Source organism: Eptatretus burgeri, chromosome 5 (genome assembly GCF_056783735.1).
Source record: "Eptatretus burgeri isolate ZD-2024b chromosome 5, Ebu_testis_v1, whole genome shotgun sequence".
NCBI classification, from domain to species: Eukaryota; Metazoa; Chordata; class Myxini; order Myxiniformes; family Myxinidae; genus Eptatretus; species Eptatretus burgeri.
This window is the reverse complement of record NC_140965.1, coordinates 101,403,605-101,418,078: the sequence shown is the minus strand read 5'-3', so window position 1 is coordinate 101,418,078 and position 14,474 is coordinate 101,403,605. Positions and strand designations below refer to the sequence as shown.

The 14,474-nt window shown below is 43.2% G+C and overlaps 1 protein-coding gene across 3 annotated transcripts in view; it reads left to right on the top strand.

The window, feature by feature from the left end:
- Positions 1–259: 259 nt before the first annotated feature.
- The window catches only part of LOC147027062 (uncharacterized), a 514,850-nt gene continuing 500,635 nt past the window's right edge, over positions 260–14,474 (top strand). The window contains exons 1-5 of one of the 3 annotated variants that reach the window (XM_085883211.1): positions 260–629; positions 714–827; positions 6,617–6,676; positions 6,781–6,847; positions 7,175–7,290. In XM_085883211.1, the coding sequence (XP_085739337.1) occupies positions 6,652–6,676; positions 6,781–6,847; positions 7,175–7,290 (208 nt within the window). In that variant the 5' untranslated portion in view covers positions 260–629; positions 714–827; positions 6,617–6,651. The remainder of the gene's footprint in view (positions 630–713; positions 828–6,616; positions 6,677–6,780; positions 6,848–7,174; positions 7,291–14,474) is intronic. The other 2 variants (XM_085883214.1, XM_085883212.1) reach the window with 2 other exon arrangements.

Here is a 14,474-nt window from a genome sequence, read left to right as displayed (position 1 = left end):
CCTCAGCGCGCCCCCTTCTCCTCAGCGCGCCACTTCTCCTCAGGGCGCCCCCTTCTCCTCAGCGCGCCCCTTCTCCTCAGCGCGCCCCCTTCTCCTCAGCGCGCCCCTTTCTCTCACTCCGCCACATTCACCTTACCGGCCAATTAAAATCTTTCCAACCCTCCATCTTACCGTCCGTCCCCTTCGCGTTCCTTCAGAGTCGATCTCCTCCCCTGCCATCCTTTTCCCTTGATCAACAACGATCCAGAATACCGTTTCACCGCACGTATATTGTCAAGGCATTCAATGCGTGTCTTTCCTCGTGTGGACATTAAATGGCCGTCCCGTCTGTTGGTGGATGTTAAAGATCCCGCTCTCTCCGACACCGTGAACTAATTACAAATTCCTGCGTTTGATCAGCAGCACAGCCCCCCTCAGCCAATGATGTGACTCGCTGCCTTGTGCTGCATACGTAATAAGTAGAAGATGGAGAATATTGTCATCACTGATAATTAAGTCATAAATATAAATTAAAAGTGTAAATGTTCGAACGTAATTGAAAGTCGAGAAACACACCAACAACAGGGAAGAAAGATAGAACAGTGGAGCAGGTGGAAGAAGGTTGACGAGGTGGAGGAAACACATCCATGGTGAGTCATAAGTCCAGGACACGGTTTTAGCTGCTCATACAAGATTTGTTCAAATCATGTATTTACAATTATTTTTCTTTTCAGATCAAACAAATACATGAAACCAAGATGGCAGACACCGGTCCATTGACGTGGAAGAGCCTGGTAGCAGGGGTGTGGCACCACGACATGAGAAACACAAACAAGAGGATGAAACAGGTGCAAGAAAACTTCGAGGAGCGTTTTGGAAATCCAGCACCATCAAAATGAAATATTCATGTTTGGGGAAAAATGTATTTCACACTGGAGTGTACGTGACAGCAAGTGCAGCGGATGACCAAAAATCATTATTATATAATTATAATTAATCAAAAATGATAAACAGCGAAACTCGTGTCCTGGGACTGGTGACACCCTGGAGAAAGGAACCAGTTTCCCCAGAAATGCACCTGCAACACAAATTAACTTGGGAATGTAACACGGCCATTATGGGCCAAATGTCCTCTTCGTTCCCTCGTTTCAGCTCGGACAGGAATGGATGAACGGGTGTTCGATTTTGTGCTGTCCCACGAAAAGGCTAACCTTACCATAACACTAACCCTAACTGTATGAATTTATATTCTGCATCCGAAAAGGGATAAAAAAAAACCCCCTTGTTAACAGAGGTAAAGATAATAGGAAATGGATACCGTTTAACCTCTTTAACCCTTCATTGTTACGGGTAGCAGAAGGAGGAGGAGGAGGAGGAGGAGGAGGAGGAGGAGGAGGAGGAGGAGGAGGAGGAGGAGGAGGAGGAGGAGGAGAAGGAGGAGGAGGTGGAGGAGGAGCGGCTTTGTAATTGTTTACGTACCCCTTTTCAAACACGTCACAGTGTTATTACTCTCCAATCGACATCACACATCCACCAGAATAACCACAGCACTTCCTGCAACCTGTTCAACGATACCACAACTCTGATACTCCATTACGATCCATTTCCTTGTTGAACGAATCACAGTCTTGCTATGTTTATTTATCTGTTTGTTTTGGTTTATATTCCACCTGTCCATCTCTCTAAGTGATGTACGAGTAATTTTGTTTCTGAAATAGTTACGGATTTGGAAACCTTGTGCACACAAGCAGCCAGAGTCCCCGTAGTTCAGTTATTTCGATAAGTATGTGTTAATAGTTAGAATCCTTCTTTCTGTCTAATGGGAATTTAGTGTGTGCGCTACAAGTTATTTTCCAGTTAGTTTTTTTTTTTTTTTTTTTTTTACAACAACTACTACTACTACTACATCCACTACAACAAGGACCGTCACCTCGCTCCACCGGTCACCATTGCCGACGTGTTTTTGGCTGAGGGCGTGGGCGGAGCCTCCGTCGCTTCCGGTGGAGGCTCCACTTCAAAGAAGGTAAGGACCGTTTCCTCCAGCCAATGAATGAAGGGCGAGCATGACACGCATGCCCCAGCCAATCGGGAGGTGGCCACGAGTCGTCCGACAACCCCCCTGGCCAATCAGGAGGCAGGTGGCGAGGAGAAGAGGCCCTCCCACCAAAAGAGGAGTAGAATGGTTGTGAGGAGCAGTTTTTCGGCAGACCGGGTGATTGTGAGGACGGCAGAGTAGTTGTGGGAAACGAGAGGACGGCAGACAGGAGGATCGTGGCGATTTCTGAGCAGTCTGTCATTGTGGCAGATGGTCATGTGTGGTGGTTGGAGCGGTCTGAGACAGAGGTGGTTGTGGTTGGAGCGGTCTGAGACAGAGGTGGTCGTGGTTGGAGCGGTCTGAGACAGAGGTGGTCGTGGTTGGAGCGGTCTGAGACAGAGGTGGTCGTGGTTGGAGCGGTCTGAGACAGAGGTGGTCGTGGTTGGAGCGGTCTGAGACAGAGGTGGTCGTGGTTGGAGCGGTCTGAGACAGGTGGTCGTGGTTGGAGCGGTCTGAGACAGAGGTGGTCGTGGTTGGAGCGGTCTGAGACAGAGGTGGTCGTGGTTGGAGCGGTCTGAGACAGAGGTGGTCGTGGTTGGAGCGGTCTGAGACAGAGGTGGTCGTGGTTGGAGCGGTCTGAGACAGAGGTGGTCGTGGTTGGAGCGGTCTGAGACAGAGGTGGTCGTGGTTGGAGCGGTCTGAGACAGGTGGTCGTGGTTGGAGCGGTCTGAGACAGAGGTGGTCGTGGTTGGAGCGGTCTGAGACAGAGGTGGTCGTGGTTGGAGCGGTCTGAGACAGAGGTGGTCGTGGTTGGAGCGGTCTGAGACAGAGGTGGTCGTGGTTGGAGCGGTCTGAGACAGAGGTGGTCGTGGTTGGAGCGGTCTGAGACAGAGGTGGTCGTGGTTGGAGCGGTCTGAGACAGAGGTGGTCGTGGTTGGAGCGGTCTGAGACATAGGTGGTCGTGGTTGGAGCGGTCTGAGACAGAGGTGGTCGTGGTTGGAGCGGTCTCGTTCGTGGGCCGTGGACTTCGGGTCGTGGGTTCGAGTCCCACCAGTGGTTCGGGTCGTTGTGACCGCATGAGGCGGGACAGGTACCCGGCTAGGCCCCTGCCCTCAGCTCGCCTTCCCTCCGAGCTGAAAGGCCAAAAATAGACCCACGAGGTCGTGTGTGTGTGTGTGTGTGTGTGTGTGTGTGTGTGTGTGTGTGTGTGTGTGTGTGTGTGTGTGTGTGTGTGTGTGTGTGTGTGTGTGTGTGTGTGTGTGTGTGGTGCCGTCCTGTAAGTTGAATTGTTCAGTGCTTTTTCTTTGCTCATTGTACATTGCCTGCCTTTTATTCGGATAACTGCTCTGTGTGCTCCCTCCCCGATTATCATTGTAAAATAAATCCCCTGTTAAATGTACCAGCTCGTTAACCTCCGCCATCGAAGATCGGAGGTTACTGTTTTCACCCCTTTCTGTTTGTTTGTTTGTGAACAGTATTACGGAAAAACTCAACGGAATTCCACGAAAGTTGGTGGGGGGATTCGGTATGGTCCAAGGATCATGCCATTAGATTTCGGACTTGGTCCAAAATCCAATATGGCCGCTATGGCGGCCATTTTGAAAAAATATTTGAAATTTTTTTTTTTTGTATTTCTACATGTTTTAAGTGATTTCCAACCCCCCCCCCCCCCCAAAAAAAAAAATTGTTAGAGAAAAAAAAAATTTTGCAACTTTTTTTTCAACAAAATTTCAATTTTTTTTTTTGCATTTCTACATGTTAAGTGATTTCCAACAAAAAAAAAACATGCCAAAATTATTGCGGCTGATTTTGGAACTTCAGGTGGATATACCCACATAAAATCAATTTCTGTCTCAAGGAATCTAGTTATGACGAATGAATTGAGTAAGTAAAAGGGAAAGTTGCAAACGATAACTCTGTGAGCACTGTTGATGTCAAATTGAATGAATAGGATATCAGGTTCACTTGAGTGACCTTGCAGTATTGGCGGCGGTGGTTTTGCACTCTACCGAGTGCTCCTCCTCTAGTTTTCTGTGCTTTCTCCCATTGGCCTTGCATGGTGCAGGTTTGAGAATTAGTAAGGCCGTTCGGGCCGGTAAATTGTTCATTTGGACCGACGGATCTTGGTAATCCCCGCTCGGTTTTGCACTCTGATCAGGCTCGGGAAACGGTCCGTTCCGCCAGAGGTCTGTCGAGGGTGTGGTTTTCCCCGGTAGTTGGACGACGTGGGTATTTAGGTATATTGAAATTAGGCAATTATCCCTACCCCACGCCATCGAAGTATTGGCGACCACTGTCCGCTAAGGGACCCGTGACCTTCGGACTTTTCCTAGAGGTACGACCTGAATTCCGGGTGTTCGGTGGGAGACGACTCCACTGCTCCACCTCGTGGTCGTTTATCGCCACCGACCCCTGGCCCACAACAATATAACCATGAGATCGACAAAACTATTACACTTCGAGATTTGTTAACAATGTTTAACTGGGTTTTCCCTAAACGGCTGGCAGGATAGCTTGGCAGTGCGCACACTTGCTTCTGAGCTGTCTATAGCCTGGGTTCGAATCTCAACCCGGTTATAAACTGCCATCCTGGTGTTTCGCAGACAGGGTGATTCACCAATATGTGCGCCGTCCCTCGGATGGACGTTAAGCTGACTGTTCTGTCTGCTCGCATTAGTTGTATAATGTATGTTAACGGTCCTACAATGTCCTTCACAAAGAGTTGGCGAGCTATCACCAGCACTCTAAACAAACTACAAATCCCTGCACATTCGGTGTAGTATCCTATGAGTGGGAACTTGTCCAGTACTGTAACACGAGTCAAGAAACTGCATTGATAGAAGACACTCCCTGTATTGAGTATGGTGCATGAGTACGAGTCTTACAAACAGCCGACTTAACAAACAATTTAACCTTTTTAACTGAATAGCACAATTTTCCTTTTTGAACTTCTATCTCAAGTCACAGATTTACTGATTGTTTTTTTTTTTGTATCATTGTCGAGGCTCATATGAAAGCTAACACACAGAACGTGCAACAAGGGAAGCAGGAAATAAGGGGGAAGGGGGAGGGATGGACAAAACACTGTGGAACAGAAGAGAGATAAGGAGATCTGTGGAAGGGAGAGGGATGGGGTGGGGTATTAAACAAGTCATAGGAAAACAAGATGGTCCAACAAGGACTTTCAGTTCGGAAAACAAGGATTTGAAGCAGTTGGGTTTGGGGTAATCAACCATCTATATATTAATACTGAAGGACCAATTCTATGCTCCTCCTAGTGGTCGCATCACGTTTTTCTCGGTACTGTGACCTGGACTGAAAGAAACTTCGTACCTGTAAGAGTGCATCGTTCATAGTGGCAATAGGCAACCTTCAACTCTGAAGCAGAATAAACACTTTTCGTTTTACATTCGTTTACATGGCGACGTGTGACGTCACCGCTGAGAGGCGTAAGGACGTCATGACATCATCGGTCATTCGCTGACGTCATTACGTCTGTCGTCGACAGACCATCACCGCTGAGAGGTGTAATTCCACTCCTCGAAAATAGCGTCTGAGATGTAAAACCCTCTTCTGCACATGCTGACTTCCTTAGAATGTGAATGTGACACAAAAAATGTAACAAGAAACATTGTATCTTCTATATATTAATACTGAAGGACCAATTTTGTGCTCCTCCGAGCGGTCGTGTCACGTTTTTCTCGGAACTGTGACCTGAGAAGTTTTGACACGGTGTTTGTGCACAAATCAGGGGACTTCTTCACAAGTAGTGTACACCAAAAATGTCGTGTACAAGGACGTTTTGTAGGCCTCATTAGGTAAGGCCATGGAGTACATCGACTGCGATCCGGCTCTTACAAGAGCCGCCACTGGTTGTCATATTGGGCTCATGGAACGTAATCAGTCTGTGACGGGGCTTCGGCTAGTTGTATGTTATTTCTGATTAATTATCTTTTATTATCACATCTCGTTTTTAGCTCGTCTAGATTGTGAAAAGAGGTGCATCTAGATTGTCTGCTTTGTCCATTTTGTTTGATTTGAACAAATGACAAGTCTGCCTCACGAAGGAATAAACGTGTTTTTTTATTGTTTAAGAAGACAAAATTTTAACCCTTGAATAAAGTTCGAGACATGTCTGCCAATGTCCACATTTAGAAAAGTCTAAAAGGTGTTGCTACATATGATGTCATGGAGTTTAATTGAATACTTTGATTCCACTACGTCGTGTAAAATAATTTTATTTGTGGGAGTTTGGAGGGAGGATGGAGGGGAAAGGGTGTAGTGGGTGTGAGGGGGACGGGGAAGAACAGGAGGAGGGAGGGGGAATGGGGCAGGGGAAGGGATGGGAGGAGGTACCGGGCGTTGCCCGGCAACGCAGGTACCTTTGCAAGTCACTAATAAATATTGAAGTGATACTGGACTCGAGTAAGAATTCTCCCATAGTGTCTGTTAACAATCTACCACACATACATTGAATGTGTAAGTGTAACATTCTGAGATGTAAGAGAGTAGATGTACTCCTGTAGTCATGGTGTCTCCAGCCATCTATCTGTATGTGATGTTTGTGTATCAGGTACTCACCATCTGTTTTCTCTCCTCTAGGTCTCCTTTTATCTCCTCTCCTCTAGTCAGAAACAATGACTGTTCAATCAGCTGGTGCAGGTCAGAGAAAAACCTTTGAAATGAACTTGAGAGAGTAATCCAAGAGAATTAAATAATTAACTTTAACTGCATGTCATGGTAACACTCCAATTATCTCTTTGTAGATGAGAAGTTACAAGAAAAGTTAACACCAATTCGCTCATTGTTGAATGAATTAAAACAACTACCTGAGTGAGTATCACTTCATTCCTCATAACATGATCATCTTTTTTTTTTTTTTTTTACATGATCATCTTTAATTGTTCCCTATTCTCACATGAAGTTATCATTTAAACATTGTCTCTCTCCTCCTTGAAGGTCTAACATCATTCGTAGATCTCCCTCCAAACATCATGTTTCTTTCCATTCCACTCTATAAAACAATTTCCCTTCCACTCTTTCTTCTTCCCACTCAATCTATTCCTTTTGTCCTTCAGTTTTGTGTGACGAGGTTTCCTCTTTCATCTCTTGTTCACATGACCCTAAAGTATTCGTCCTGTCCTATTGTGCACCCTGCAGGTTAAATGTTTCAGCATTGCCAATTATTGGAATATTGGATGCTCTTTATGATAACTACGCCCCGATTGATGAACGTGTGAAGATATCAGAGGCTTTGGCAGATGCTGGTGGGCAGGGTGAGTTGAAACAGCATTACTTAAATTATACCTTCAAAAATTACTCTGTTAATCGTGTGTGTGTGTGATTACTATACACTCCTAAACTGTTGGATGGAATGAGTTGAAAACTGCTGGTTATACCTGGGCCATGTATGGGATAGTTGTCGGTGGTTAAAATAATTAATAGCCCTGGGGGTTAAAGGTGGGGAGAGAACCCCAGTAACCTCTATGTAAATAATGTATTGTTGCGAGTTTCTCTCGAACCCATCCAGACCTGAGGCCACCGGGAGTGAATAACTTCACCCCACGGTAGGTTGCGAAGCAACTACGACGCAACTACCAACGCCAATAGAGCGACCACGAGTCCCAGTGTCCACCCGTTTAACTGGGGGCCCCGTGGCTCCCTGAAAGCACCCTCGGCAAGTGTGCTGCTTACCTTATCTGGTAATCTTGAATGTGGCTAAGCTGTACCGCTAGAACAAGCCAGATCGTGCAAACGGAACCATCGAGAATCTCAACCTCACAAACTATCTACGTGCATACAGTGCTGGACCAATGCTGGAAAAGACGGACATGAACAGATCGGAAATGGATTCATCAACTAAAAGGGCACTCGGTGGAGCACATACCTCCGCCACATAATGCCTGATCCATGAGAACGTATCAGGGCCAATACAATTTTGAACTAGAGGGGGAGCACTCGGTGGAGTGCAAAACCTCTGCCGCCAATACTGTTGGGTCACTTAAGTGAACCTGATATCCTATTCATTGTAGGTCAAAACGGATCAGACTCTACTGAACCACGATTGAATAAACTAAACTAGATCGACGCGCATGTAGAAATGCCCAAAAAAGTTGCAAAATTTGTTTTGTTTTTTTCTCTAACAAATTTTTTTGGGGGGGTTGGAAATCACTTCAAACATGTAGAAATGCAAAAAAAAAAAAAAAATTCAAATAAAATCTAAATTTTTTTGAAAAAAAGTTGAAAATTTTTCTTTTTTTTTCTCCAACAAATTTATTTGTTTTTTGGTTGGAAATCACTTAAAACATGTTGAAATGCAAAAACAAAAATTCAAATTTTTTTTTTAAAAATGGCCCCCATAGCGGCCATATTGGACTTTGGACCAAGTCCAAAATCTAATGACATGATCCTTGGACCAAACCTAATCCCCCCACCAAGTTTCGTCAAAATCCGTCCAGGAGTTTTTCCGTAATACTGTTCACAAACAAACAAACAAACAAACAAACAGACAGGGGTGAAAACAGTAACCTCCGTCCATCTTCGATAGCGGAGGTTAAATATTATGCTATATAGTACTATATCGTTTTGGCCCAATCTCTCAATGGTGAAGAATCACTTTGAAAATTAAATAATTCTCATATCCAGATCCAGATTAGGATCTTCACCAAAATCAAATCAATTAGCTTCCTTATCATGCACCCAACGTGTCCACCAAGTTTCATTTCGTGCACAACGTTTTGAGATATCATGTTACATATCGTTTCTGGCCCTATCTCTTAATGGTGAAGAATCACTTAAGAAATTCGAGTAGTCGGATCCGGATCTTCACCAAAATTGAATCAATTCTTCCTTGTCACACACCCGATCTGTCCACTTTTTCTCATAAACGGAGCACACAATTCCGATGAAACTTGATGACAACCTCCATCACCCGTGATCTACCAAAGTTTGTTCATGACAGATGAAAAATCGGAGTCGAAGGGAATATAAGGGGGTTGACCCCCAAAATATGTATTTGCATTCTTCACCGAGACTATGCACACAATTTCAATGAAACTTGACCACAACCTTCATCACTCGTGATGTTACAAAGGTTGTTCACACTAGTTAAAAAAAATCGGGGTCGACGGAGATTTATGGGAGTGGGGGGATTGCTTCCCAAAGTAGGTATTTGCTATAACATTGGTTCATTGGTACATTTTGTTCATTTTGTCCCATATTGACTTCTTCCTCAGAAACATTATTCTACCACGTTAGCACCCAGGGGTATTGCCCCTATTTTTTAGGGTTACATGTTACGTTATACTGGTGGAAGGCCATGGTAAAAACTACCATGATGTAAAAAAAAAAGGAATTGTTTTATTCTTGTGTTGATTAAAACAGCTAAAAATATGAGGTTATATGAGGAATGTCTTGAATTGCAATTCTATGTACCTGATACGTAAAGGGTAAATTTTGGTTCTCAATGTTGCACTATCTGCACTTTATAGGTGTAAATATGCAATCGTGTGTACAACTTTGGTTTTAGCTCACGTGGAACGTTGTTCCAGGGAACTTATGGGATGGCGCGTCATTCGTCCATCAGTCCATTTATCGACAACCACTTGCAACTTCTTCTCTGAAACGACACACACGATTTCGATGAAACTTGAGCACAACCTTCATCGCCTATGATGTACCAAACTTTGTTCACTGCATTAAAAAAAAACAATCGGGCCCTAAGGGGATATACGGGGGTTATTTATTCCAATTGACTCGAAATTTGTACAGGATTGTATATTGGATTTCCATCATGTGCTGCCTATTGGGCTGCTGGTTGCATCATTGGTGAGGGGTACAGCTATGCCACTGATGGAGTGCCCCTATTACCAGTATATTGGTGCTCGTTTCGACGACCTCAGAAGGATGACACTGTCATCATGACAGGCTGAGTTAACCCCCTGGTGTTTATTCAGTGGCCAACGGGGCTCAAACTCAGGATCCCAGCCACCACCCTAACCACTAAGCCAACACCAAGCTGCATATTGGGTCACTGAATTGGTTCATCAAAAATCAGAAGAGTTTGCCATTTGGACAAGTCATTGGTGTCCATGACAACAATTACATCCCATTGTTGTAATCAAATGGGATTTTTTGTGATTTAATGAATGCCAAAGCTCAATAATTTTTCAAGATATAAAATGAAACTTGCATAGCTTATTTGTATGTATCCGTCATATATGTGTGTAAAATCTTGTCAAAATTAGTCAAAGGTCAAGGTCAGGGCCAAATCAAACAAGTAAAACACCTATTAGGCCACAGTTATACAATTTACCAGACAAATTAGTTATGTTATTTACCAGCCAAATTTTTCAAAATTGCCAAATTGCTATTTCCATTGCAACTATTTATTTATTTGGATTTTGCAAGTGTCGTGCTGATATACTGAGAATCATCTGATTTGAAACTGAGAATCGTATGATTTTCTTTATTAATCTGATTTCTTCACAATTTATGTGCATTTTTTTAAAAGCTTTATCACTTTAGAGTAGTTTGTGAAGACTGTATATTAAGTTTGCTTTCAAAGCATGATGAAATAAGCTCAGGTGGCATCAAAATGTGAACTTTGGAGGGGTGAATATTTTTGCAGCCCCCTGTATATGAGTGACAATCTTATAATTACACAAGTTTGATCAATTGATCTGTTTACTTTAAATGAACAGTCTGAATTCACCAAATGAAGTTGTCAAATGTGCTAAGCACTAAAAAATCTAGCCACTCACCAGGACAATAACTTACAGAACTTTTCAATGCCCACAGCCATCAGGGTTCATACATATAGCTTGTCACTGGTTATCCAGGAGAGATGAGCACCTGAACCATGCGTTCCTGATATTCCAAGATGTCGTCGGAAAAACAGTCTGACCGCATAGATCCACAATGCACCACCAAGTTCAACATTTTAACAAAGTTGACAATTCCCTGCTTTTGGTAGTTGTCTACCACTTTTTGTATACTTCAATAGCCTACCGATTTTATTGCCCAATTATAGCAAAAAAAATACTGCTTTCACCAAATATGTCTCATCACAATTTTGATAGATTTCCATGTTGTGACATGGTTTCTGTTGGCCTTCTATTGGTTTCTCTTGATGCTATGTGAAAAATCGTATCCGTAATCTCGTTGCATTTAATTTGATCTTGGTGGAGGTATGCGCTCCACTGAGTGCCCTTCTAGTTGAATCTATTTATGATCTGTCCATGTCCATCTTTTCCACCAATGGTCCAGCACTGTATGAACGTCAATAGCTTGGGAGGTTGAGATTCCTGACGGTTCCGTTTTCAGGGTCCGGCGTGTGTTAGCGGTACAGATAATTTAATTTAGCGTGTTTTAAATTTTTTTAAACCTCTTAATGTTATTAATTGTAATGATCAGAGCAGTATGCGGGAACGGAGATCCTGCAATACTAGATCTACAAGATCTCGTCAATACACAATAACATTCCTCTCCAAACACACATACAAATCACCGTGCAAATGGATGTAAACTGAGGAGTACCAAAATTACAGACACTACATCAAGATTAGCAAAAGGGTAGACAAACTTTAGCAAATCTCCAAATAAAAACCCAATGACCTTGAATGCCTCCATGGAATCGAATAAACAGCTTTGAGAATTTTTTTTTACATCACATTGTCTTTAAAATGTTCCAGAGGTCTGGTAAGATGACAAGAACATCGGGTGTGCAGTGTGCAGTTGTGTGGTGTGGTGAGGTGAAATGTGCTGGAAGATATGTTTCTGGTGATGGAGATTCTGGTAGAGAAACAGTCTCTCTTGTTGGATCTCCTCTGGTCATGTTGCAATGTGCGAAGGAGCCTCATCCGTGTTGTGGAGTTGCCTACGGTTCCAATGGTACATGCACCCCTCTGGAGTGGTGATGAGATAGGAACGTGGTATCTGGTGTTTCGCTGTAATGAACGCCGGCTCCCAGGTCTTGTTTCGTTGTACATGAATGCTGTCCCCTGGTAGTAATGGTATTAACTCTTTGGCACCTCAATCGTAGAAGTGTTTAGCTTGTTGCTGTCACTGTAACAACAAACGTTGTGCATCAGCCAGAACTTGACGTTGCAGGACCTGGTCCCGGCATGGCGATTGATCTGTTAATCTCCTACTCATCAACGGCTGTGCTGGAGAGTTTGGAAAACCTGCCAGTGGTGTGTTCTGGAATGACAGTAACATCAAATGGGTATAGTGGCTCCCTTCGAAAGCTTTTCTGAGTCCCTGCTTGATAGTCTGTACTGCGTGTGTATTTCTGCTCAAAACGACATTTTCACAGAGCATTCAGTTTGAGATTCGTTAAAAAACAATGACTTCTTGTGCGTGCTCCTTATTGATGTCTTTTACCACACAGTGAAAACGAATCGTAATAAGAAGTAAACTGCTCAAGTACTCTATTTTGCCATTGTCCATTTATTTTCGCATCAACCCATGTGACATCAACCGAAGCTTGGCAACTATAACTTGGTAGGCCTCAGGCTTCTTGCGTTGAAGTTGCTTGGAAGGAAACTCGTATTTTATTTTCACCTTCCCGGATGCTTGATCGATTGTTTACCCGAATTGATAATTCCCTAAGGATGTATGAGATCATTGAAATACTCTCCAAGAATAATATTTAATTTGAAGCATTCCCTTTATGCTGTGTTTATCACCACTCACAAGGTGATATGCTTTGTCGGCAAAGTGAGACCCCACCCCTGGCGGCCCCGCATCATAAGAATGTGAACCATGTTCCGTAATCTGGAGAGTGGTGCCACTAAGTGGAAGAAACTGAAGGAAAAGCAAACAAGCGAAAAAAAAAAAGCTTGCTTTGTATAAATATACTTAAATTATCCAACTTTGGTTTACATTATTGCAAGATGATGTAGCAACAACACCAGTTGGTCTAACCAGTTTAACTGCCAGTGCTGATGACGGTGTTTCCAAGGAACTCAGCCTGGGTGCAGAAAATAAATGACTCACCTCCAAGCCAACCACCTTGTCCTACTCAAAACCCTGATCCTGATATTCTTACCTTCAGTAATGATCCAGCTAAATGGAAAGACGAGTCACTTCGAGTATACTGGACAAGGCGGGGACCCGCTGATTGCCAGAATTGCTGTGAGAGACATGTGATGTTGGAGAGAATATGTGAACATGGTCGAACTCGACATATTCCAAACATAATTTTAAAACGAACTCTGCAGAATGGGCAAATCGTTGATCGTGAGTGGTTGCTGTACTTGCCATCAAAGGGGTGTATATTTTGCTTTGTGCAAATTATTTTCATCAAAGAAAAGTTCATTGTCTGATTCAGGATTTAATGAGAGGAAACACGCTGCTATCAGAGTCGGGGAACATGAACAGTCGCGAGAACATACACCGATGCTTCTGTGGTGTACGAGGCGACAGGAAGTGGGAGAATTGACACCTCAATGGAAATTCAGCTCAAGCAGGAGCAACAGTACTGAAAAAACCATGCTGAAACATGTTGTTCACGTTATTAAATTCCTTGTTGAACAAGGCCTGGCATTTCATGGAGCGAATGAAACTTTCTTAGAATTTTGGAGCTCATGTCACAGTTTGATATTTTCCTTTCAGCTCATCTGGCCAGGTTTGGAAATTCAGGAAGTGGAATTTCATCGTATCTTTCGTCCAGTATATGTGAAGAGCTAATTTGACTGATGGGGAATAAAGTAAAATCTGCAGTTATTAAAGAGATTAATGATGCAAAGCATTTCTCTATCAGTGTTGACAATACACATGATATATCTCACACAGATGAGCTCACCGTCATTATATGCTATGTACATGTGACTGGGTCTCCTGTTAAATCATTAATGAGTTTCCTTCCTTTCACTGTTCATTCAGGTGAGAACCTTGCTGATGTTATCTTGAACTACTGTAAAAAAAAAAAATGGAATCGACTTTTCAAACCACAGAGGCCAGTCATATGATAATGCATCAATCATGTCTGGAAAATAGAAAGGTGTCCAAGTCCGCCTAAAATCTATAAACCCACACGCCGTTTACATTACATGTGCTGGATATTCTTTAAATTTGGTTGGAAAAAAGGCAGCTGAATTCTGTGTGGATGCCATGTCTTTCTTTGGTATTCTAACAGGAATATACAATTTATTTTCCTCTTCCTCTTTTCATTGGGAAATACTTCGTCAAAACCTTGGGGAAAATGGCATTGTTGTCAAGCGATTGTCAGACACAAGGCGGACAGCAATGCTGTGACGTGGGATACAATCCTGGATAGATTTAATGCAACTATTAAGTCAGTCCAAGCAGAAAATATTGAACAGTCACTGTTGCTTAAGTTACTGAAATCTCTAAAATTGTATCTTCAAAACATTCGTCATGATTTTGATGATTATGAAGAACGAGTTATACAATTAGCAGTTGAGAAGACATGTCGGAATGCAACACGATGGCAGAG